Source organism: Bos taurus, chromosome 26, assembly GCF_002263795.3.
Source record: "Bos taurus isolate L1 Dominette 01449 registration number 42190680 breed Hereford chromosome 26, ARS-UCD2.0, whole genome shotgun sequence".
NCBI classification, from domain to species: Eukaryota; Metazoa; Chordata; class Mammalia; order Artiodactyla; family Bovidae; genus Bos; species Bos taurus.
This window is the reverse complement of record NC_037353.1, coordinates 31345479-31370678: the sequence shown is the minus strand read 5'-3', so window position 1 is coordinate 31370678 and position 25200 is coordinate 31345479. Positions and strand designations below refer to the sequence as shown.

General features: G+C 46.0%; 1 protein-coding gene across 3 annotated transcripts in view; it reads right to left on the bottom strand.

Moving 5' to 3' along the window:
- The window catches only part of RBM20 (RNA binding motif protein 20), a 197386-nt gene that overhangs the window by 28785 nt on the left and 143401 nt on the right, over positions 1 to 25200 (bottom strand). For all 3 annotated transcript variants that reach the window (XM_010820037.4, NM_001192613.3, XM_005225744.5), the window contains exons 3-7: positions 25063 to 25124; positions 22373 to 22464; positions 21493 to 21590; positions 9177 to 9320; positions 6255 to 6386 (exon numbers count right to left, since the gene is read on the bottom strand). In XM_010820037.4, coding sequence (XP_010818339.2) covers positions 6255 to 6386; positions 9177 to 9320; positions 21493 to 21590; positions 22373 to 22464; positions 25063 to 25124 — 528 coding nt within the window. The remainder of the gene's footprint in view (positions 1 to 6254; positions 6387 to 9176; positions 9321 to 21492; positions 21591 to 22372; positions 22465 to 25062; positions 25125 to 25200) is intronic.

The following is a 25200-nucleotide window of genomic DNA, read 5'->3' as shown; positions in this document are numbered from 1 at the left end:
GAGCTGGCCAGTCAGGCACCACAGATAAAAACATCCTCAATGGCCCAATGCAATCCCCTGGGGGTCAGAGAGGTGCTTCTAGAGTTCTCTGGGGGCTAGAAGAGCCTCTTCTGGGCTTAAATATTTCCTTGCCCTTATTTTCTCAACCACAGAACAGCTTCGTGAGGCCACCGTCAGCCCAGAGCCCCCTGAATTTGCTTTTATTCAGGTGGCATGGCTGGGTGAAGCAGGGAATGGGCTTATTGACCAGCAGCAGCACTGGGCCCCTCATGGAACGACGAGTTTCACGGCACGATGACTGGCTGGAGAGGTGGGTTGCAGAGAAAGGCCACACAATCTGCAAATACTATTTGCTGGAGATGGTGGTCACAGGCACCGTGACTCCCCGCTCTGAGGACCGGAGGTCAGTTCCTCTATTTTAAGTGATAATTCCAAACTGTTGGCACTCTCTGGCCCAAACACCCTGCAAGCTGCCATCTGAGAAGGAGTCAGAAGTGGCCAAAGGCTTTCAAATAACAGAATCAACTTTTCACAACTCTAAGAAAATCCTCTCTCAACCTTCCTCTTCAGGCCTGGCCTCATTATCTTGTGGTTAAAGGTATAAAGGAAGCAGGTAAAAGAAAGCCATAATCACTGCAGAGGAGTGGAAAAAGAAGAGGATGGAGTAGGTGTGTGATGATGTTTGGATATACCTTTTTATTGCAGAATACTTCAAACACACACAGAAGTGGACAGGATGGTATATTAACACACACACCCCAACGGTGAATCCACTTCCACTGTCAACCAGCCCCCAGGGGACCATTTACAATGCTCTCTGTCGACACATCTTGCTGCTTTAAGGCAAGAGTGAGATTCCAAACCCCACACAGTCCCAGGGAAGTATGATCTCACAGGGAGTCTCCATGGATGGAGAATCTCTACCCAGGAAGAGCAGCCCAGCCCTGCTGCCAGCTAGCAGGGTCACCTGGGGTCATGGCTTGTTGCCTGTGAGAGACTCACCTTCTCTACCTATAAAGGTGAGATAATGAGGCCCACCTGGCATCCACTGAGAGCCTCGGGGCAGAGAGCGCTGTCCTGATAGAGGTCACGGAGTGCTGGGCCAGCATAAAAGAAGCCGCTAGAGAGTTTCGTGCCTCCTGACCCCTCCTGGGCTGTTTCATTTGTCTCAAGAGCCTTAAGAAGATGCTGACACCTTGCAGATGAGCCCTGAACTTGTCAGAGCCACAGACTGTCACAGCATCCCTGATTATTTCTGTATCACTGTGCTTTCCAGACTCTACATCTCTTCTCACCCACCTCCTGCCCGGAAGCCCCCTCTCTGTTCAGTTGTCTCATCCTTCAAGGATCTACTCAGGAATCTCTCCCTTCTTGACACAACCAAGTCATACTGCCTTTTGCCACTGATCTTCTAGGAACTTGGAACGGATGCACTCAGGTTTAAATCATGAGATGAGCTTCTCTGCCCAGTGAGATGGCAAACTTTCCCCCAAGTGAGGACCTCTCTCATGTTCACTGTTGCTCTTGGCACCACATCTTACATGGAAAAGACCCTCAGTCGTCATTACTGATTTATTCTCCTTAACCAAGACATCATGGATCACTCACAAGACTACTTCCCAGGGCCAAAGACCGTCCCTGTGGGTAGGAAGATGGCAAGACCAGTGGCTCTGAAAACAGGCCCACTGTTCCCAAACCACCTGGGAGCCTCAGTCCCGCCCCAGGCTACCTGATGAGAGTCTCTGGCCAAGAGGACTTGACACTTCCCTGACAGTTCTCTGATGGAGTGACTGGAACACACAGCTTTCAACTATTGCAGGTTCCCTCCTACATGTGAGATACTGTGATTCTGGAGAAGTCTCTACAGAATAATCAGTCTTCTCATGCAGGTCTACAGGAAGGAAAACACTCACTTTTTATCATTCTTTCAGATTTTCTCACTCATTTCACATGTTTGTAGGACACCTATTGTGTGAAAGTTTCTGTCCCAAATGCCCTGAGGAAGAGAACCTCGGCCACAAAGAGTGAGACAAGATTACCAACATGAGGAAATATTTGAGAGGAGAGGAGAAATGCCTTAAAAAAATCTCTTCTTCCTCCACTTTGTCTGGTGAGCAAAAGGTAAAATTACAGGAGAAAGACCAATCAAAATCTCCCCTACCTCTGCAAGCCCTGGTGGGACCCCACGTGGTGGCCCTTTGGCCCAGAGACACATATGGACACGGTGCTTTCTTTGCTGTCTGCCTCCCCAGGAACCATCCCCTGTCTCCAGCCTGCTCCCAGGATGCAGCAGGTGACATGTTCTGACCAATCACACCACAGCTACAGGGACTGGCTCAGGGAAGTGCATGTATCAGAGAGACTTCCCTGGTACCACTAGGAAAAACTCTGGCTTCCTCTTGGTGAAGGAAAATGGGAGGCTGAAGAGCCAAAGATGCTGGAGTCACTGAAGCCATCACGCCACCTAGAGGAGAGAGCCGGGGGCTGTCAGGGGCCATCCCAGGGAGACCCCAAGGCCAAGGGAACAGAAACCGAGTCCTAAATCCAGCCATGCCTGCAACCCAGGGCTACTCTTGTTTTTTTTCGGTTCCATGAGCCAATAAATTATTTTATTTACATTTGCGAGTATGCTTTAATGGAGATAAATTTCTGTTGCTTGCAGAGAAAGTCCAAGCTGATTCATGTCAACATGGGAACCATAATACACCCGTTACTATGTAATTGAAACATGCTCTAAAATGCTTTCACGTAGAGGCAGTGTGACTACTTGGGGAGCACAAAATCCTCGCTAAAGGTCAGGATCACTGTGTTCTGGCCACTTAGAGTGTGCTACAAGGACCAGAAACATTGACATCTCCTGGGAGCGTGTGAGAAATGCAGAATCACAGCCCTGACCCAGACCTACTGAATCAGAAATTTCAACAAGATCCACAAGTCATGTGTACGCACACTGAAGTTTGAGAAGCTCTGTTAGAATACTATCTCTGCTCCTTAATGACTGGATGACTGTAAGCAAATTATCTGATTTCTCTTTTATTTTTTTCACATGGACAACGGAGATCATAAAAACACAATATGGAGGTGCACACAGAGTGCAAAACCAAAACAGTCCTAAGATACAATCATGACTCTTCCAGTAATGATCTTGGGCCAGTTACTAAACTTCTGTGAGGCTCAGTTTCCTTGTCTGTAGAAATGATAATAATACCTGTCTGACAGGACTGATGTCAGGATCACAGTAGATAATATCTTAAAGTGCTTAGCACATTACTTGACCCAGGACTCAATTAAAGGTACATATTCTCATTATTATTGTTGTACTATTTTAATTACTGTTATTATCCACCCTACACACGTCACAGGGGAGGTTGATTGTGAGACTCAAGGCGACCACGTGTGAAAAAAAAAAATGCTTAAAACCAAAGAACACAAGGTATAGTCCTTTACTGATCTGGAACCTGAGGTTCACAGAGGTTAAGCGATTTGTCCAAGGTCATCAAAGCTGGAAGGGGTAGAGCCTAGGCTGGTGCTACCACCCCCCAATCTGGGGTAGGTCACGTGGTTGTTGATGGTTCTGTGTTTCCATGCTCTTCCTCCCACCAGCCTGTGAGTTCCTCTACAGACTCGCTGCCACCATATTCATGGCCCAGTTCCCACTCACAATGAGCACTCAGTGAACATTAGCTGAATGCAAACTTTAATCATCTGACCCATTTAACCCACCACAAAAGACCTCCCTGGATAAGGGACCTCGGTGCCTTGGTACTTTAAGAAGCAGAGGACTGCAGTTAATCCTAACTAGAGCCTTATGACAACATCTCATTTGGAGACCAAAGCTCCACTGGGAATTCAGTGCAGAAATTCAATTCTAGCCCCCAGGGCAGAACCAGGGAGAACAAGAACTTTGGGTACAGAATGGGGCAGGATCTTTTACTTGTCTGAGAAAAGCAACAGGCTTTCATGAGCTGGGAAAAGAATGCCAGGTTCTGCCTGAAGCTGAACTGTTGGCAAAGGAACTTCAGAAGCAATAATGCAAGCAAAGCAGAATCAGGACCTTGGCAGCTGGTTGACGTATTACCAATCTACATAGGTAGACTTGTCAGAAAGCTTGTCCTAGCTAGAAACAGCTGCTTAGCCTTTGTGTTCTGATTTGAGCCTTGAAGGCTGACTAAGGGCTCCAAGTCTTGAGCAAAATGGACCCTCAGTAAATGTGGAATGAGCTGAAGTGAACTGGAAAATCCCTATTAAATAGGACAGTAGAAAGTACAAAATAAAAAGTTAGATTTAACCAAAAATATGGCATTAATTATAACAAATCCAAATGGACTCAGTGCTCCAGTCAAGAGAACTCCTGCAAACCAATAGGAAGATACAATCTAAACCAAATGCATGGACAAATGACTTCAAAATTTCCCACCAGAGAAGATCTAGGTGGAATAACCAACAAACACATACAAAATTGCTCAGCCTCAATTAATACGGAAAATAAAAAATAAAGCCATGATAAACCATCACACTCTTTCCCAGAGGGGCAAAAAAGTTGGACAAGACGAACAATTAGCAAGAAGGGGAGCTGATGAAAACTCTCAGACACTATTAGTAGGAATGCGGCTGCTGCTGCTGCTGCTGCTAAGTGGCTTCAGTCGTGTCCGACTCTGTGCGACCCCATAGACGGCAGCCCACCAGGCTCCCCCGTCCCTGGGATTCTCCAGGCAAGAACACTGGAGTGGGTTGCCATTTCCTCCTCCAATGCATGAAAGTGAAAAGTGAAAGTGAAGTCCCTCAGTCGTGTCCGACTCTTAGCGACCCCATGGATTGCAGCCCACCAGGCTCCTCTGCCCATGGGATTTTCCAGGCAAGAGTACTGGAGTAGGGTGCCATTGCCTGCTCCGAGTAGGAATGCTATCATTTAGCAAAGCTGAGGGTAAGCATGCCTGGTGATCCAGCAATTCTAGGTACGTAGTTCCCCTAATTATATACTCATGTACATGGGTACTGAAATAGCATGTTTGAAAATGTTCACAGTAGCTCTGTCCCTACTACCCTAAAACTGGAAATAACCCAAATGTCCATCAACAGTGGAATGGATAAACAAATCTATACTCATACAATGGAAATTTACATAGCAGTGAAAATAGACACATCCAACATAGATGGCAAAATGTTGAATGAAAGAATCCAGTATGATTCCATTCACAAAAAACTCAAAAATAGGCAAAACTAAACTACAATATTAAGAAAGGCATGGAGAGGAAGTAAATAATAAATGGAAAAGTAAGGAAATGATTATCTTTAGTCAGGAAAGTGGAAAGAAGAGTTGAACATAAAAAGGGACTCATGGGAGTTTCTGGGTGCTGTCTGTGTCCTATTTCTTGACTTTGGTGGTGGTTTTACGGGGTTTATGGAAGTTTACCATCATTACTTTTTCAGCTGTACAATACAAAATTAGTAATTTTTTTTGTTATACTTCACAATAAAACAAAAGTAAAGGAAAAAAGAAAGGTAGAACAAGCTAAAACAAAGACAAAAGCCCTGTCTGGAATGACCTCAGTTCAATCCTGAGTTTGGACAATGGCCAACTCAGTCATGTGCTGCTTAGAAGAATTTCTATGGACCTTAAGGCATAAATGGGGGCCTCCCTCATGGCTCAGCTGGTAAAGAATCTGCCTGCAATATGGGAGACCTGGGTTCCATCCCTGGGTTGGGAAGAGCCCCTGGAGAAGGGAAGGGCTACCGACGCCAGTATTCTAGCCTGGAGAATTCCATGGACTGTAAAGTCCATGGGGTTGCAAAGAGTTGGACATGGCTGAGCGACTTTCACTTAAGGCATAAATACAGAGGATGGAGGAGAGAATAAAAATCAAGAGGTGACAGAGGAAGAAAAAGTAACTTAATACCTGTCTAAGTAGAGAAGGAGGTTACATTCAGAGGTTTGCCTGGAACTCTAACCTCTGAAAAAGCAACCACCTTTCCCTCTTGCTTTATCGTTTAAGACTTCCCTTAAAATCGTTTGGGTCCCAGGTAGGTAGCCATCCTGTCTCAAGCACCCCTTTGCATCCTGTCCTTACCTCAATGAGCATATTTCTTGCCATGTTAGAATGGGTTTGCCTTCCCATGTGATATCCTCAAAGGCAGTGGATACTTTTTGGATCTTTTCCTTTGTCTCCTTCCCACCAGCACTCAGGCCAGTGGCTGACAAGGAGACACTCAGCTGATGTTTGCTGAACAACTGAACGAAGGAGAGGGTGCTTTACCTTCAGCTGCAATTCCTTGTACCTCTTGGACATCCGAATAAGCAATTTCTCACCATTGATCATGGCAGATTTTTCTCGGTAGTACTGGACCATGGCCTGGGCAGCCTCTGTGTAAGCCATCTCTAAAAAGGCCTAGGAAAGAACGGAGGGACAGACGTCGGACTTGACTTGAGTGGTCTTAAAGGAAATTCCATACAAGATGTGACTCCATGTATATAAAGTTTAAGAACAGGCAGAACAAATTGATGGTGGTAAAAGTTAGAGTTGAGTTTCCCTCAGGGTTGGGGGTGGATATTGATTAGGAAGGGAAATGAGGAAACCTTCTGGGGTTCTGGAAATGTTCTCTATCTGTACTTGCACAGTAATCCCTGGTGGCTCAGATGGTAAAGAATCTGCCTGCAATGCAGGAGACCTGGGTTTAATCCCTGAGTCAGGAAGATCCCCTGGAGAAAGGAATGGCCACCCACTCCAGTATTCTTGCCTGGAGAATCCCATGGACAAAGGAGCCTAGCAGGCTACAGTCCATGGGGTTACGAAGAGTCGGACATGACTGAGTGACTAAGCACACACACACACTTAAGATTAGTGCATTTTAGGGTATCTGTTTTATACCTCAATAAAAAGGAAAAAAATTCAATACAAGGAAAAGAGCTCTCTTTGATCCCATCTGTTCAAAGAGACCTATTTATTAACTTTAGCAAAAGAGCTCATTATAAGATGGCCCCTCTCCTGATCTCCATGGTTACCAAACATTATTCTTAATTACGTACATCCATCTGTGGCTACAACATGCCACAGGAGCCCCTTGGGTTGGGAGGGTCCATTAACCCACAGTTCCCCGAGAGGAGGGGCTGAGTCTGTTGCACAAGTGACCTTGGGCTGATCCCTGCAAAACTTGCTAGTCAGCGCGGCCAGTGGCAGGAGACAGACACAAGTCCTGGGTATCTAAGCTCTCAATTTCTTAGCAAAGAAAGAAATACTCTAAAAACCATGGGGGTTTCTGAGGCTTGAAGGAAGGCCATGTCTTTGTGAGCTGGAGAGAGAGGAAACAGTTATGTTCCACAGTATTTCTCCTCTTTAACCGGTCTAATAAAAACTTACAAAGAAACGGGCTTTTCCACTCAATTGATGCTACAGGGAGTTTCTACATAGACTTTTTTTTTTTTTTTTGGCCACACTAAGCGGCTTGCAGGATTTCAGATCTCTAATCAGGGACTGAACCTGGGCCATACCAGTGAAAGCCAGAATCCTAACCACTAAGCCACCAGTGAACTCCCTGCATAGATTGTTTTGACTGACCCGTCAGTTTGCCCCAGGAGCTGCAGTGACAGATTGGTCACTGTTATTGTATCTTAGATTCGATGGGTTTGTATTAATACCATAATCACGATGCAACCAACTGGTCAATTGACCACTGACTGATCAATGCAACTTCTCAATGTCAGTGCTGAGAAGGAAACACGGTCTGTGACCAGGGACCCCTCTCTGCAAGCCCTCACCTCCCATTTCCTTGAACTGCATGGGCTAAACAAGCTCACACTCCCCCCCAACCCCGCTTCCCTCACATTTGCTTTTGCATTGAAGTCTTGCCTTTCTCTGTGCTGTCACGGTCCACGGCAGAAGGGTGGGAGACCAACAAGTCAGAGTTCTTTACAGTGTTATTTCAAAATCTACCACTCAGCTTTCTAAGTGCCTCTTTTTTAAAATGTTTTATTTTTATACAATTTTTAAAGGTTACTTTCCATTTACAGTTATGACACAACATTGGCTGCATTTTCTGTGTCATGTAACACACCCCGAGCCTATGTTACACCCAACGGTTTGTACCTCCCACTGGCCCACCGATAGCGCCCCTACCCCCACCCCGTTAGTAACCACCAGTTGTTTCTCTGTATTTGTGAGTCTGCTTCTTTTACGTTATACTCACTACTTTGCTGTATGTTTTAGATTCCACAGTATAAGCTCTATCTGTCTGACTCTAGGTGCCTCATTCCTCACGCCAACATTTTAGCACCTCTAGCTTTCACCTCACACGGAAATAAAATGAACCCAGTGAATCTCACTGCATTCATGTTGCAAGCTGAATTTTGGAAATTGGCCCAAAATAGAATTCTGAGAAGGAGGAATGAAGAGACTACACGAGTAGTCCAAGCCCGAGTTGACGGAGGAAGACCCCTGATGATCCAAGGTGGCTTTGATTTTCCAAAGTTCGTGCCTTACTTAAGAAAAGAATTTCTCCTGTGCCCGTTCCTCTGATTCCTAAAGTTAAAATAGTCATTAAAAATAAAAGACTAAATGTTCTTACTGCTGACCAGTCTCTGTATAAATTCCTCTCCTGACTTTAGAAATGAAGACAAACATAACCCCCAAGACTCATTCCACGTGGGCTGAGGGTTCTCAGTTCCTTAGATTCACCGTGCATCCACTAATTCCCACCTACTCTCCTGCTACGAGAGCCAAGAGCCTCGGATGTCAACCCCAAGGATCAGTGAAAATACCTCTTCCCGGTCAGTTGTTGGTTGGCTCAAAATCCACGTGCCATCAGAGATGAGGAACGTAGAAGGTGAGAAAGACTAGCGTTAGCTCAGGGGTGGGTAATATAGTGCAAAGACTCGAGTCCATGATTTCTGTTTAGGAACCAGCTGGCTTTTCTATGTTAAGGAACACTTCATTCCAAAACACATCCTCACCTCTAGGTAACTCGCAAAGGCCTGGGCCCATCACAAGAAGGGTAAAGTGAAACCAGAGCAAACAAAACACCACCACCGCCGACGAAAATCTCGGTGCTGCATCAGCAGGAGGCCAGCTGTGCATCACCCCTTTATGTTACAAACAGCTTCTTTTATAAAAAAAAATTATATAGTTCCCTTCCCAATGTGTGGTTTATCCGGTACCTACCAGTGTGAACATGCTCAGACTTACCTGATTAGTTGACTTCATGAGGATATAATTAGTGACCTTGCCAAAGGGCAGCCCCAGGTTGATGACGTCATTCTCTGTGCAGCTTCCCTCCGGCAGGTTGCAGATGTGGACCACGCGGCCGGCGCCCGTTTTCCGCTGGGCAAACTAATGGGAACAAAGACCCGTGGTTGGTCTTCAAAAGACATTTCCTTCCTGCCCTCTATTCCAGATGAGCCTAATGGCTATCTTCCCCCCCGCCAAATAACGATTGCAAAACTAAAATTTACAAAACAAATGCAGAAAAGAATCCATTCGCAGACACATATGAAACATTGATTTTATGCCATCTCTACACAGAAGATTCATAACATTTTTAACGAGCAATCCTATCCAGGCTTGATAAAGAGACTGGGAAATGGGCATATCCATACATTGCTGGTGGGAAGTTATATATTGACAATCTTTTGAGAATATACTTTGGCAATATTGGATAAAACTTAAAATATATAGGGTTTGCCCAAAATTTCCTTTCAGTTTTTCCATAAGATGTTATGGAAACTTTTTGGCCAACTCAATATATAGCCCAGGATCCTGCCATCCCACTTTTGGAAATCTTACCTACAGAAATAAATTTACCAATATGTAAATACATACAAGGACTTTTATTACAGTTAGCGTATTATAATAAATTTACAACTTATTGCCAAAACTTTTGGAAACAGCCTGAATGTCCAAGAATAGGATAATGACTGAGTAATTGATCGTTCACACACATGATGGAAACCTATGCAGCCATGAAGAGGAAGTGGTAAATGAGCTGATCAGGACAAATTTTTAAGACAGAGTAAGTAAAAAACAGTTTCCAAGTACAGATGTAGTATAACACTATTCTTCTAAAACAAAACAAAAACCCAAAAATGTATGAGAAAAAGATGAAGCAAGTGTTGTAAAGTCTTGATAATTATTGGAACTGGGGGATCAGTACATATGGGTTAACTACACTCGTTTCTACTGTTTTGCATGTTTGAAATTTTTCACAATGAAAACATTTTAAAGGATATCAGCACAGACAGACAAACATGTGGGAGGGTGCATATCAACCTGTCAGTACTGGTTATCTTCAAAGAGCAGAACTGGAAGGGAGTAAGGGGAGAGATGTTTAACCTGTTTCTTATATACCTCGTATTATTTGGCTCATAATTTTTTAAAAACTCAATAAAGAAAAAAGAACACGAAAGGGCTGGTGAACCTAATACATACACAGAGACATTCACAGCAACAATCTTTGGTTTTTAGGACAGTGGCTTTCAAAACTTTGTTAGCCCTGAAATCCTTTCTTCAAACAAAAGCTTGCCCACCAGCCCAAAATATTCAACAACTAAAGAGGAGCTGCTTTAGACAAACCTTATGGTCCAACACTCTGCCGCCACCCTCCATCCGACAGTCCCAAAGGCGCCTCTAAGGAACACGTTTCAGAAACAAGACTTGGGCCTAATCACAGCTCTTGGAGGGAGGAAGTGTGTGTTTGGTCTGTGCAAACTTTAATCAGCCTGGAGTCTCCAGGAGGTTCAAGAATTAGTACCCATAAGCCAACCTAAAGTAGAAGAGAAGGATGCAATTTTCGAAACCCATACTAATAGCATAGCCCATATTTGCATAATCACCATCTTCTGTGATAAAGTGAACTTCAACATCTAATTACATTTGATGTAGGTCCTACTCAGCTATGGTAATACAGTGGGAAAGTCTGAGGTCTCATCCCTAACAGGGACTAATACTTGGGTAATTCTACCATGAAAAGTCTTCATTTTTCTCATCTGGGCTGAGGACAATTAGAGTCAGTCAAGAATTTCCTTGGATGGTTCAGCCCTGAATTGAAGAAACCCATATGCCTGTTTCAGACCTCCCTCTCTGCAGTGTCCAGAGGTCAAGCATTTCCCAAAGTGGGACAGTCTTCCGTGCCTGGCCCGGGTGGCTCCCAGAGCATGTGCGCGCCTCCCTAAGGTGCAAAAAGAGCTCTGCATAAGCTGGGAGGCTTTGAGTGTGAGCCTGGCTCAGAAGAACTGTGTCCTTCTCCAGGCGTGACGGGAGGAGAGCTAAGAGGCAGGACCTTTGCCTCTCATTAGGGCGAGGGGGCCACACCAAGATGCCGACCCAGCTGAGCTCTTGGGCCCGGCAAAATTGCCAGTCCTCTGAGTTCATCAACAAAAGGGCTGAGGCTGGGTGCTCCGCCGGCTTCTCTCAGCTGGGCACGTCTCTGTCCACGTGACTGCTGTGGTCGGCTTGGGCTCATGTTTGCTCAGACCACACGGCAGACACGCAGGGAGGTTCGGGGCCCCTCCAGCTCCTTGCCTGTCCTGCTGCCTAGTGACCGGGCATGAGGGCCAGCGCCTCCCCGATTGTCTCCTGCAGATTAAAAAAGCAACTCAAGAGGCTTTTATCTGAGGGTTAGTGCAGCAACTGCTGCTGAGGGCAGAGCCTGCCTCTGAGAAATAAACACCTCCACTGCTGCAGGTCACCTAAGAACAAGATGAAGTCACGCTGCAGACAGGTTACAAAGGTGCCAAAATACATGGGTCTCGATTAAGGTTTTCATTTAAATTTAAAAAGTACATTGCGGCAGCATGGAGGCACCTAGAGACTATCACACTAAGTGAGGTGAGTCAGAGAAAGACAAGTATCGCATCACTTAATGAGGAGTCTACACAAATGATACAAAGGAACTCATTTACAAAACAGAAACAGACTCACAGACATAGAGAAATTTATGACAACCAAAGGGGAAAGTGGCAGAGGCATAAATAAGGAGTTTGAGATTAACATTTATACACTATGCTAAGTCGCTTCAGTCGTGTCCGACTCTGTGCGACCTCATAGACGGCAGCCCACCAGGCTCCCCCGTCCCTGGGATTCTCCAAGCAAGAACACTGGAGTGGGTTGCCATTTCCTTCTCCAATGCATGGAAGTGAAAAGTGAAAGTGAAGTTGCTCAGTCGTGTCCAACTCTTAGCGACCCCATGGACTGCAGCCTACCAGGCTCCTCCGTCCATGGGATTTTCCAAGCAAGAGTACTGGAGTGGGGTGCCATTGCCTTCTCCGATTTATACACTACTATATATATATATAACAGATAAAAATCAAGAACCTACTATATGGCACAGGGAACTATATTCAATATCTTAACCTATAATGAAAAAGTCTGGAAAAGAATATATATATATACACACACACACACACACACATAAAACAATGGCTTTGCTGTACACCTGACACTAATCAGATCAGATCAGATCAGATCAGTCACTTAGTTGTGTCCGATTCTTTGCGACCCCATGAATCGCAGCACGCCAGGCCTCCCTGTCCATCACCAACTCCAGGAGTTCACTCAGACTCACATCCATCGAGTCAGTGATGCCATCCAGCCATCTCATCCTCTGTCGTCCCCTTGTCCTCTTGCCCCCAATCCCTCCCAGCATCAGAGTCTTTTGCAATGAGTCAACTCTTCCCATCAGGTGGCCAAAGTACTGGAGTTTCAGCTTTAGCATCATTCCTTCCAAAGAAATCCCAGGGCTGATCTCCTTCAGAATGGACTGGTTGGATCTCCTTGCAGTCCAAGGGACTCTCAAGAGTCTTCTCCAACACCACAGTTCAAAAGCATCAATTCTTTGGCCCTCAGCCTTCTTCACAGTCCAACTCTCACATCCTGACACTAATACTACACTGTAAATCAACTGCACCTCAATGAAAAGTTGTCCATTTTGAAAAAAATTTAAAAATAAAGTACCTATTTACATATTAAAAAAAGTACATTTCATGGATGCACCCCCTGCATTAGGAGGCAGAGTCTTAACCACTGGACCACTGGGGAAGTCCTTAGAAACATTTTCTATGTGTTGTACTGTTTTACAAATACTCGATTTAATATAGTTCAGTCTACATTCTGTGAGTGATCTAAAATATCTTTTTGTTAAACTTAATTAGGTTCAAAATCATATTTGATTCATCAAGGGCATAGAGTTATATGTATAATCACTCTAGTCCATCCTTGAACAGTTCATATAAAACACGGCTATTATTTGCCTTACGTCCCATGGGAGATCTAAATGATGAGGGAGGAAGGGAGGATATGGTCCAGGAGGTACTTCTAAAGTCCGCTCACCAGGATCGCAGACAACCCTGAGTGCCCTGGAGCAGGCAGCACAATGTTGTACACTTATTCCCAACCTGGGTTCTCTAAGGAGCCCAAGTCCTGAAGGGTCTTTGAAGGTAATAATGTATCAAGAAAGGAGTGTGTGTGTGTGCGTGCGTGTGTGTGTGTGCGTGTGTGTGTGTTGGAGTATAGTTGTTTTACACTGCCGGGTCAGTTTCTGCTGTGCAGCAAAGTGAATCAGCTATAGGTATACATACATCCCCTAAAGAAGGATGGTTACTTTTGACATTTAAAAAAACCCAAGTTGAAATCATACTTTGAGTTTCTTTACTAATAAGGTAACCTTTGGTTAGATCTCTAGGCTGATGAGAAAGGGTGACTCATGTATCTGCTTTAATAAAAACGGGTAACTAGTTAATTACTCACTAAACTCACTAATATAAGTACTTTGGCAAATAGTACTTTGCCAAACATAAAATGCAGGACAGGGGCTGCCTGAGGTAGGAGTGAATAATTTAAAAGAGTCTGGGCTGTAAAAACCACAAGACTTTCTGATGTAGTTAAAAAAAAAAACACCCTGAACTTGGAAGACAGAGGACTGGATTTCAGACCCAGCTCAGCTACCGATTAGGGGCATGACAAGGACAAGCTAGCTTTCCTTTGCGGGGTGAGTTCCCCAGGGTGGGGTATGAGGGAGTTCGTCTATATGTCTCAAGTCCCTTCCAGATGTAAAATAGCCATGCTTATGTGGCTCAGCGTTCTAAAATTCCACTCGTCTCAGAAGCCTTGCCAAGCTAAAGCCTAAGACCCAGGATAATGATAAGTTTCCCCAACTGTGCTGGGCAAACACAGGAAACCTGCATCTTTTCCACCCCCTGCCCAATGAATGTAATGCCTGTCTTCTACTCTGGGTGATCAGCCATTCCAGCACGCATACATGCACAAGGACCGTCATCCTTCAGACAGGCCTGTCTGTGTTGGTATTGGTCTCCTCTTTACAGAGCTGAGGGTGAGCTCCAAGCAGGGAGCACCTTGCCAATGTGTCTGCCCCCCTGAATGACTGTGCCTTCTGAAGGAACGAGAGGAGTTGAGATCATACACTGAGATAAACTAAACACACACGGGGCCTGCTACCACCCTGAGGACAGACACAGCAGCTGTGTGCCTCTGGCCTCCAGGCACTCGGGCCAGGGCAGTAGGAGCATCAAGACAGACCTGGGTCTGTCTCCAGTGTTCCTGCTCTCCAGTGTCGACCACGAGCAAGGGACTGAATTTCTCCAAGCTGATTTTGCTTCTCTATAAAACAGGGAAAATAAAAACTGATTCCATAGGACAAAAATGCCACAGTGTACTACTATATAAAGTGTCTTCATGCAAAGCCTGGTGTCAGCAAGCTTCTATAAATAAATACTTGTTCCTTTCTTTCCTGTGACACTTCAAGAATGTGCTGGGCTTCCCGGGTAGTGCTAGGGGTAAAGAATCTACCTGCAAATGAAACAGACATAAGAGACAGACGCAGGTTCGATCCTTGGGTCAGGAAGATCTCCTGGAGGAGAGCATGGCAACCCACTCTAGTATTCTTGCCTGGGAAATCCCATGGACAGAGGAGCCTGGCAAGCTACAGTCCATTGGATTGCAAAGAGTTGGACATGACTGAAGCGACTTATCACGCACACACATGATGCTACTGGACAAGGAAAAAAAATATAACTGTACTATGATGATGTAAGAGAACGTCTGTGTTCTTAGGAAATTCATGCTGATGTAGTTATGGGTGAAGAGGTACAGTGACTCCAATAGTTCAGGAGAAACATGCATATAGATCATTGGATGGATGGATGGACAGATGGATGGAAGGACAGATGATACAGAGAGACAGAGAGGCACAGAGAAAGAATGATAAAGTACATCAGCCAAAATGTAAAAATGTAGTGAATCTAAGTAAAAGGTATATGGGGGTTCTTGTATTGTTCTTGCAACTTTTCCGTAAGTCTAAATTAAATTAAAATTTGAAATTACAAAAATAAATTTTAAAAGATGTGCTGGGGGGTAGAGCAGCCCCTGGACTTAGAATCGTGAGGCTGGTGTTGATGGGCTCTGCTAGCATCCCACCCACTAATGCTCTCCCGGGAGGCACACAGGCGCAAGGTGCATTTGAAACTTTCCAGTCCAAGGTCAAGTCTCTAGGAGAGCTAAGGTGTCTGGGTGGTAACTGAAGTCTTCATTACTAACCTGAGGGCACAATCATCCCTCACCAGCCCAGGGATGCTCCAGTCAGTTCACAAGCTAGCATGGCATGGCATGCCCCCACGTGCAGTCAGGGCCCTGGGTACATTTTCATCGGTTGCAGCCACTCATTTAAAACCAGACGCTGCTTCTGGACTTCCCTGGTGGCCCAGTGTTTAAGAATCCACCTGCCAGTGCAGGGGACATGGGTTCGATCCGTGGTGGGGGAAGACTCCACATGCCTCAGGGCAACTAAACCCACGTGCCGCAACTACTCAGCCTGCACTCTAGAGTCCATGCACCTCAACCACTGAGCCCCACAGGCTGCAACTTCCGAAGTCTGCATCCTCTAGAGCCTGTGCTCTGCAACAAGAGAAGCCACCGCAATGAGAACCCCGCACATCACAATGATAATAGAGTAGCCCCCACTCACAGCAACTGGTGAAAGCCCATGCACAGAAAGGAGGACCTAGCGCAGCCATAAATAAATAAAGCAAAACCAGACACTGCTTCTAATGGTTCATGCGACCGGGTCTAAGACCTCTCCAGTCCCTCGCAGATCTTTTATGGATGGGTGGAAATGTGAGAAGAGCAGACTTGTGTAGGAAGAGTCTGAGACCTTTCAATGCCCTCTGATGCAAGAGGGAGCAGACTTCGAAGATGAGTTCAAAGAACAGACCCAGTTTCAATAATTAACAGAGCTGTCATAACAATGTGGCTCTGGGCAAGAGGCCCCCAGGGTGAGAGAAGTCTCTCAATCTGCTTTTAAGAGTTACAATATAGAGGTGATCTTCAATAAACCATTTTCTCTGCTCCAGCCTCATCTCCTCTAGGTGTGACCTAATTTCACCTGGCACACAGTTTGTGGGCCTCTGCTGGGTTTGTGCTAAACATACCTGAGGACAGACACAGGGAAAATGTTTAGTTCTCATGGGGTTGATTTTGAACATACCATGCAGATATTGAAAAAACCAAGTCCCACTATAGACAGTACAACATGATCTGATTTCCCCCCAAGTATACACTTACAGTAAGTAAATTTGCACAGGTACCCTAGCTAGAGACAGACAGTGATAGCTGAAGACATTTACCTTTAGTTTTCGCTCCAGGGTTGGATTTTCTATTCTGTATACTTCTGTTACTGTTTAACATTTACATCATTTTACTATTTTTGCAGCAACAAAAAAATTCATATTTGTAAGCAAAAAAAAAAAAAAGACCCATGCGGGTCTTCTGCTTCTTCATTCTTTGCTCTCTTTGAAAATGCACAAGGTGAGCCTTGCCGAAGGGACAAGAGCAAGGACAGAGCTGGAATGGTGGAGGAGGGGAAGAGTATTTGCCACATCAGTTACTACTCTTCATGGTCTATGCGGGGTCAGGAGACCAGGGTGCTCTGAGCCATGGAACTTAGAGGCCAGGGTGGAAAGAGAGGTATTCTAGAAACAGCCAGCAATCGGAGGGGCAACCTATGACTTAAACCTCTGGCTTCTCACAGCATTTCTATTTCCCTGTGCCTCGGTTTCTTTATTTACACACATTTTCTGGTGAGCAAGGTTCTAGTGAGAAAGAAACCGTGAAAACAATACATATCGTCCCCAGCCGGGGAAGCCCCATCTGAGGCACTAGCACTACTGAATGAACTCTAAGGTGTCTGTGCAAACTGCAAAGTGACTTATGGGACAGTCAGCAGGCAAAGTGCATCTCAGGCAGGCACAAGAAGACTATTTACAGGCTGAGAAGGCCCCTATGGCCCCTTGCAGAAACCTGACTACTCTGTTTATGACGACTCAGGCAGCCAAGGATAAAGCGCCTCTGCTCCCTCACACGGCAGGAGCTTAAGTGAAAGTGAACACCCTTCTCCCGGGATCCTGGAGGTGGAGGGGAGGGGCCAGGGACAGGCACAAATCACCCACCCTCAGCAGAGCACACAACCGTCACTTCAGTGCCCCATCTCTGTCAGAAATAAACACGGAAAGGCTTGCATGGCTTGCATTGCTAACCGAATTGAGATAAGTGCAGATTCAGCCAGTAGACAGGTTGTGTGGTCATTTTAGATTTTGTGGCAGTTCAGATACCCCCTGAAGCCTCCGTCACGCCATGGAACCCCGTGTGGCTGTTCCCTGCTTAAAAACAGGGGGCTTTAGAAGGATGAGGGCTTCCCTGGTGGCTCAAATGGTAAAGAATCTGCCGGCAGTGCACGAGACCCAGGTTCTTTGCCTGAGTCAGGAAGATCCCTCAAAGAAGCGAATGGCTACCCACTCCAGTATTCTTGCCTGGAGAATTCCATGGACAGAGGAGCCTGGCGGGCTATAGCCCATGGTGTCACAAAAAGCTGGACATGACTGAGTGATTAAAACACACACTTTTTAGAAGGAAGAACTGTTCTCTGCTCCACAAACAATACTGATGTGAAAGTGGCCGAGTCCTGGTGGTTCCTGCTTTTACTCAAAACGTGTTTCTGAAAAGATGTATGTAAGCGGAATCAGGCAGAAAAAGCCCGGGCACTCAACTGGAAAACACTTCTGGAGGAAAAGGCACGAAAGCCTTCACGGGTCTCTATGGGGGCAGAAAGGGGGGAAAGTGGGAGGAATTTCAGTGTCCTCTTTAAATATTTCTTTTCTGCTTGAGTTTTCACAAAAAGCACACATTATGTAAGCAGGAAACACAATAGATGTACGTATGCAAAAGGAGCTCTCTAGGCACTCATGGAGCCTGAAAAAAGTGCCCTTCAGTAACAGATTAACCACCCCTTGGTGCATCTGCTTATCTTTGGAGACCAGCAACTGCAGACAGAAAAAGAATCAATAATTCCTCTGAGGAACTCTAGCACTACATAAGGAGCCTCGCAGAGTATTTTTCAGTAGCGGATTCAACATATTTCTCAGCTTGTCTTCACAAGTCAATAATTTTGGATTTCAGGTTTTTCTAAAGAAACACACCTACATTTGATTGCATTTGTCAGAAACGGCAACAAGAGGACCAGAAGGATGAACCGACTCTGATGCTGCAGGGACCAGCTGGAGCAAACTCTGTCCTTGTCCCCCAAATATCCTTGGGAAGCTCATGTGACCAAAGAGACTTCACAACTTACAACGATAAAATCGTCAGATGACACCTCTTTGCCTCCACTGAGCGTGTACAAATGCCTCCAACGTCTGGGTTCATCTTGGGAGACCCTGTCACGGTGCCGAAGAATTCGGCTGCCAGGTCTGACGGCCTCTTCACCTTTTGCTCCACGGCAGCTGCTGACTGAGGCCCAAGAAGACCTCATCACTCCCAAGACAGCCTGAGAGCCTGCTAAGCAGCTTGTGGAGTGGAAGCTGGGGAGGGACACGGGGAAACGTACTAAGGAGAGAATCATCCTGATGGAGAGACCTCAGAGATGGGCAGTAGGGCTTAGTTGTTAAAAGTGAGGCTTCTACAGCCAGGTCCCCTGAGTTCAAATCCCATGGCTGACCCTTTACCAGCTGAGTGACCTTAGGCAGGGAATTTAGTCTCTCTGTGCCTCAGTTTCCTCACCTCACAGGGTTGTCTAGGGGATTAAATGAGTTAATACATACAAAAACGCTAAGAGAGTATTGAGCACCATATAATAACAGCTATTGTGATTATCATCTGACTATGTCTGGGCTTTCCATCACCTTTCTGCTGCCACAGCACAGAAAGCAAAATGTTTCTTGCGCTGCTTCTCAGGCTCAAGCCAGATGAACGCCCTGTCTCTAGGCATCCAGAGGAAGCTGTACTCACAAATGATCACGAGTCAGCACATTGCTGGTGTCTGCCCCCTGCCTGGGTAAAGCCCTTCCGTGGGAACTCTCAGCTTCTCAGGGGGAGCAGACGGGACTAGAGGGATTCCCAGACAGAGTCGCGCAGAAGGAATGCTGACCCTGAGACCAGCCCCTAGTCACACGGCCAGCAGACAGAGCACAGGTTTGTCTGACCATAGCACGGGTTTCCCCACAACAGGTTAAATGGTCTTGTGCTCAATACCAGCCATTATTACTGCTCACACGCTGCACGGTTCACTAATCCTTGTCACCGACATGGTCTCCTTTGACCTTCACAAGGGCAGGACAACACTGGTCTGCCCTGAGCCTCACGCCCACCTTACCACTCAGACCATCGAATCAGAAGACAGTGCTCAAACGGCCACAAAGATGCTCCAAGATCAGTGGCGTCATCAGAAGGCTCACAAGCCAAAATGGAAACCCAACTTCAAAAGTCATTATCAGGGGAGTATTTGCCCCACTTGAGGAAAAGGAGTCTCCCAGAAGTAAAGTGACTTGTCTGAGGCCACACAGTGGCGGGCTCCAGACCTGGGACTTGAACCTGGGCTCTGGCCCTGCGGTTCACTGGTCGGGGCCGGAGGATGTGGCTAAGGCACAGGCCGACACAAAGCTGTCCTTCTCTCCTCGCCCCACTCAGCCCCTGCCCCTTTATAAAGGACTCATCTGACATAGTCTGTCTTTCCTGTGTCCAGATCCCTGGCCCACCTGACCCCCAGTCCTGCCTCCCCCATCTGGGTCACAGCCCCTTCTGCTCAGTGCTGGGGTCTCAGAGTGGGCAGAGAGCTGGCTCCATGGTCCACAGTGTGGGAAACAGGCCCTGGGGTGGGAGCCGTGCCAGAGCTGCCAGCGCCTGCATTGGACACGAGGTCATGGAATCTGGCGTCTGACTCAAAGACAAACGACAGGTTCACTGAACCCACCCTCTCTCCTGGGACTGACCCAACACTGCCGCTGACCAGGCGTGGCTTTCCATCTGAAGACTGCAGAGAGAAACCACAACGTTCTCTCTCACCAAAACATGGGCTGCAGACAGGGGCGCCCCCTTGAAGCACTTCTCCCCGAAATACAAACAAATAGAAATTGCGGTCCAAGCAGGCCTCGCTTCTCATCATGAACTTCCTCACCTCCCCACTCACTCAGCACCCAGGGTCTAAACCTAAACATCTCAGCGTGCTCTTCCCAAGCTTTGCTCCAATGCCCTGATGCGTGGAGAGGATGGGATGTGGGGAGACTGGCTCTCCTGAGCTGGAGAAGAAAGAGCCTGCAGCTGCTCACATGACAAACTGGAAAAAAAAAAAACCACCCCACAGATTCAGGCAAAACCACACAGACACTTGGCCTCAAGCAGGGTTCGGTCAGACGCAGAGGATGAGGCGGTTAGATAGCATCACCGACTCAATAGACATGAATTTGAGCAAATTCCGGGAGACAGTGGAGGACAGGGGAGTCTGGTATATAATAGTTCACAGAGTCAGAAAGAGAAAGATACGACCTAGCGAATAAACAACAACAGATTCGCTTTATGGGGGGCTCTGTGGCTCATCGCCTTCCACGCGTTTCCCAGGGAGGAAAGGAAGCTGGGTAGCTCCTGGGAGTGGGAGAAGCAAGTGGGGAGAGCAAGTTGTCACAATTGGTGGAAAAAAGAGGGATGAGCCCTTAGAGCTTTGGGACCAAAGTGCACACTGCAGAGAAGAAGGAACACAAACACAACTAAAAAAAGCGTTATGCAGATGTCACCATTTCCCCACGGAGCCAAAAATAACCATGCGCAACGAGTCCCTACTTTTAAAACACATTTTCTCTTTCTGTTCAAGTTTCAGAATTACCCACTCAAAGGAAACGGTCCACTTCAATAAAATGTCAAAGTGCTAGAAAACACACAACACACAAACACACACACAGACCTCAAACTTATTTTTTTCTAAACCAGGACCGCATGCTAGAAAGTCTTTGAGTGCTTTCAATTTGAAGAAATTAAGTCAGACTTTTAATCTGTGTGTTTCAACCCCAGTTGGACTGAATTAAACGCTGACCTCTGCTTTCCTGCCCTTCACTAAGCGCCATCTGTACCTGCTTCACCCAGCCTCCTCTGCACCTCTACACCCAGGCAGAGAAGGTGGTAAAAATGCTTCGATGATGACGAGAGACAACGGAGAAAACGCTTCTGTACTCACATTTGTCCCTGGGGAAGCTGAAGGGAACGCGGGACTTGACTGGGTAAACGACCTCGCAGGAATGGCCGCGTATGACGTTCCAAGGTTTGAGGAGTAATCTGAATGGTAAATTACACAAAATCAAGTGAAAACCCAGTCATTTCCTTGACCTTCAGAAGTCCTTGTTTATGGATATGTGCAAGAGTCATTCCCCCCCTGTTTAAAAATAACAATGACTTTTTGGCCAAATGTTCTTTTTAAAAATAATTAAAGTTAGCTTTTCTTTCTTGAAATAAATCATTCAAAAGAAATGTTTAAAAGTTGTAAGAAAAACATAATAATAAATAACTGGGTTAACCCCCACCCCCCCAAAAGTCATTATCAGGACAGAAGTGGGAAAGGAAAAGTGAAAATTCCCTTTTAATATAGTGATTAGTGGTTGGCATGATTATACTTCTGAGTGTGCTGATAACCAGCAAAGCTTTAGGTCTAAAACACGTAGAAAACATCAAAGAGCCCAGAGAGCAAGTCCAATGCCTCTTAGCATCTTGGGATCTGTTTGCTTTACAGACGTCTAAGGAGGGCACATCGGGGACATTTGGTTAGTAAAGATGAGGCACAAGAAGCCTTTGGGAGGGAGCTTCCCTGGCAGTCCAGTTGTTAAGCCTTCGCCTTCCAATGCAGGGGGGTTGGGTTCAAGCCCTGGTTGAGGAGCTAACATCCCACATGCTTCTCGGCCAAAAAACCAAAACATAAGACAGAAGCAGTACTGTAACAAATTTAATAAAGACTTTAAAAATGGTCCACATAAAAAAAAAAAAAAAATCTTAAAAAAAAAGGAAAGAAGCCTTTGGGAAACTGCTTTCTGCTTCAAGCTGCTGACCCGTGGGCCCCTCTTCACCTTCCGTCCCAGCGGGGTTATAAACGGCTGTGCTGTTGGGAGAGCCACACAGTGTTCCCTCTGCAGGACCGAGGACACACCGCACACCAGCGCTGGAGGGGGTGAGAAAGGGGAACTGGTTACTCAGTAGGTTAGACAAAGAATTGCCATGTGACCCAGAAATTTCATTAAGACACTCAGACCCCAAAGGGTAGAAAACGGATGTTCAAACCAAAACTTGTACACAAATGTTCACAGCAGCCCTATTCATAACATCCCAAAGGTAGAAACACCCCAAATATAGATCAGAAGTTGAATGGATAAGCGAAATGTTTTTATATATATGAATATTATTCAACCATATAAAGGCTGCATATGCTACAATGTGGGTTGCACTGAAAATATTATGCGAAGTGAAAAAAGCCACAAAAGGTCACATATTATCTGAGTCTATTTATATAAAATGTCTAGAAGCAGCATATCCATGGGGATAGAAAGCAGATTAGTGGTCCCCAGGGGCTGGGGGTGGGGAAGGGGATGCACAGTGACTACCTAACAGGTATGGGTTTCCCTGGAAGTGAAGAAAATGTGGAACTAGAGAGTCGTCCTATTTACACAACTTTGTGAATGTGTTAAGTAGCACTGAATTGTATACTTTAACATGGTTACTATGGCGAATCTTATGTGAATTTTACCATAATAAAATGATGGGGAACCAGAAAAGAAATGGTTTTTTAAAATCAATTTTTAAAATTGTGTTAATAACCTAAAACTAAGATCATGGCATCTGGTCCCATCACTTCATGGCAAATAGATGGGGAAACAGTGGCTGACTTTATGCTTTTGGGCTCCAAAATCACTGCAGATGGTGACTGCAGCCATGAAATTGAAAGACGCTTACTCCTTGGAAGGAAAGTTATGACCAACCTAGACAGCATATTAAAAAGCAGAGACATTACTTTGTCAACAAACGCCTGCTAGTCAAGGCTATGGTGTTTCCAGTGGTCATGTATGGATGTGAGAGTTGGACCATAAAGAAAGCTGAGCACAGAATTGATGCTTTTGAACTGTAGTGTTGGAGAAGACTCTTTAGAGCCCCCTGGACTGCAAGGAGATCCAACCAGTCCATCCTAAAGGAGATCAGTCCTGGGTGTTCTTTGGAAGGAATGATGTTGAAGCTGAAACTCCAATACTTTGGCCACCTGATGCGAAGAGCTGACTCATTGGAAAAGACCCTGATGCTGGGAAAGATTGAGGGCAGGAGGAGAAGGGAACAACACAGGACGAGATGGTTGGATGGCATCACCGACTCAATGGACATGAGTAAACTCCGGGAGTTGGTGATGGACAGGGAGGCCTGGCGCGCTGTGGTTCATGGGTTGCAAAGAGCCGGACACGACTGAGCCACTGAATTGAACTGAACTGAACCTAAAACTTACTATCTTAACCATTTTTAAGTGTACAGTTCAGTAACATTAACTACATTCACATTGTTTGGCCACCATCACCACCATCCAGCTCCAGAAGAACTCTACCTTGTAAAACTGAAATTCTCTACCCATTCACCACTAACTCCCCAAATCCCTCTTCCAGCCCCGGCAGCCTCCATTCTATTTTATGTCTCCATGAATCTGAGTTCTCTCCTGTAAGTGGAATCATACAGCATTTTTCCTTTTGTGACTGGCTTATCTCACTTAGCATAACCTCCACCCATGTTGTTGCACATGTAAGAAATCCCTTTCTTTTGAAGGCTGAACGATATTCCACCGTAAACATAGACCACATGTGTTCATCCATTCATCTAGCCTGGACATTTAGGTTGCTTCCTACCTTTTGGTTATTGTAAATAAGAAAGAGAGGCCTTTTGAATGAGCTCATTTCTAAATGCTTAACCCCATCTTCTACTCTACTTCCCCGGGCCAGAGCTCCTCTTTTCTGTGTGGGTGTCTACAACACCCTCGACATCAGTCTCCAGGTATCTGCCTCTGCCCCCTACCACTTGAATTCTCAGCATGGCAGCTGGGGTCCCAATCAATGAAGCCAGAGCACATCCCTCATCTGCTCAGCCCTCCAGGGCTCCAGCTGCACTCAGATCAAAAGTTAAAAGTCCTCTCGAGGAGCCAAAGTGCTCAGGATGGGGCCCCATGACTTCCCTGGCTCTTCCCCTCAGGTACTCTGCACTGCTCACATTGATGCTGCTGAGCAACCCTGGACCACACCAGGGTCTTCAAAGTAGCTATTCCTTCTGCCGGGAGTGCTGGTCCCCCAGGCAGTCATGGCTCATTCCACACCCTCCTGGTATGTCTTCAGTGAGGTCTCCCTGCCAGCAGCCCCTGTGAGTGAATGCACACACACATACGTACGTACACACACACACACACACACATAGTCTCTCTCTCTCTCTGCCCTGATGCTGTTTTCTGTTTTCTCATTAGCATTTACCGCCAGAGATGCTACTGGGTTGGCCAAAAAGTTCGTTTGGGTTCTTCTGTATGATGTCATGGAAAAACTCAAAAGAACTTTTTCACCACCCCAACACATACCTCACTAGTGTGTCATCTGTCACCCCCTGTCATTAAGTATAAGCTCCTTGAGCACAGGGGTTGGCTTGTTTTGTCCTCTGTTTTCCCAGCAAGAATGGGGCAAAGCACACAGCCAGATGAAGGCGTGCTGAGCACATGCAAGGACCTGTCCTCCTGGACAGCACTTACTTTTCAGAGAAGAGCAGGCATTTCTGAGCATGTAGTTTCCCTTTTACATGCAGCTCCCAGTCCTAGGCCAGAAGGAGAGAAAAATGACCGAAGTAGAACTGAGTCCATGGGAAGGCAATGGATGAGTGCGGGCTTCCT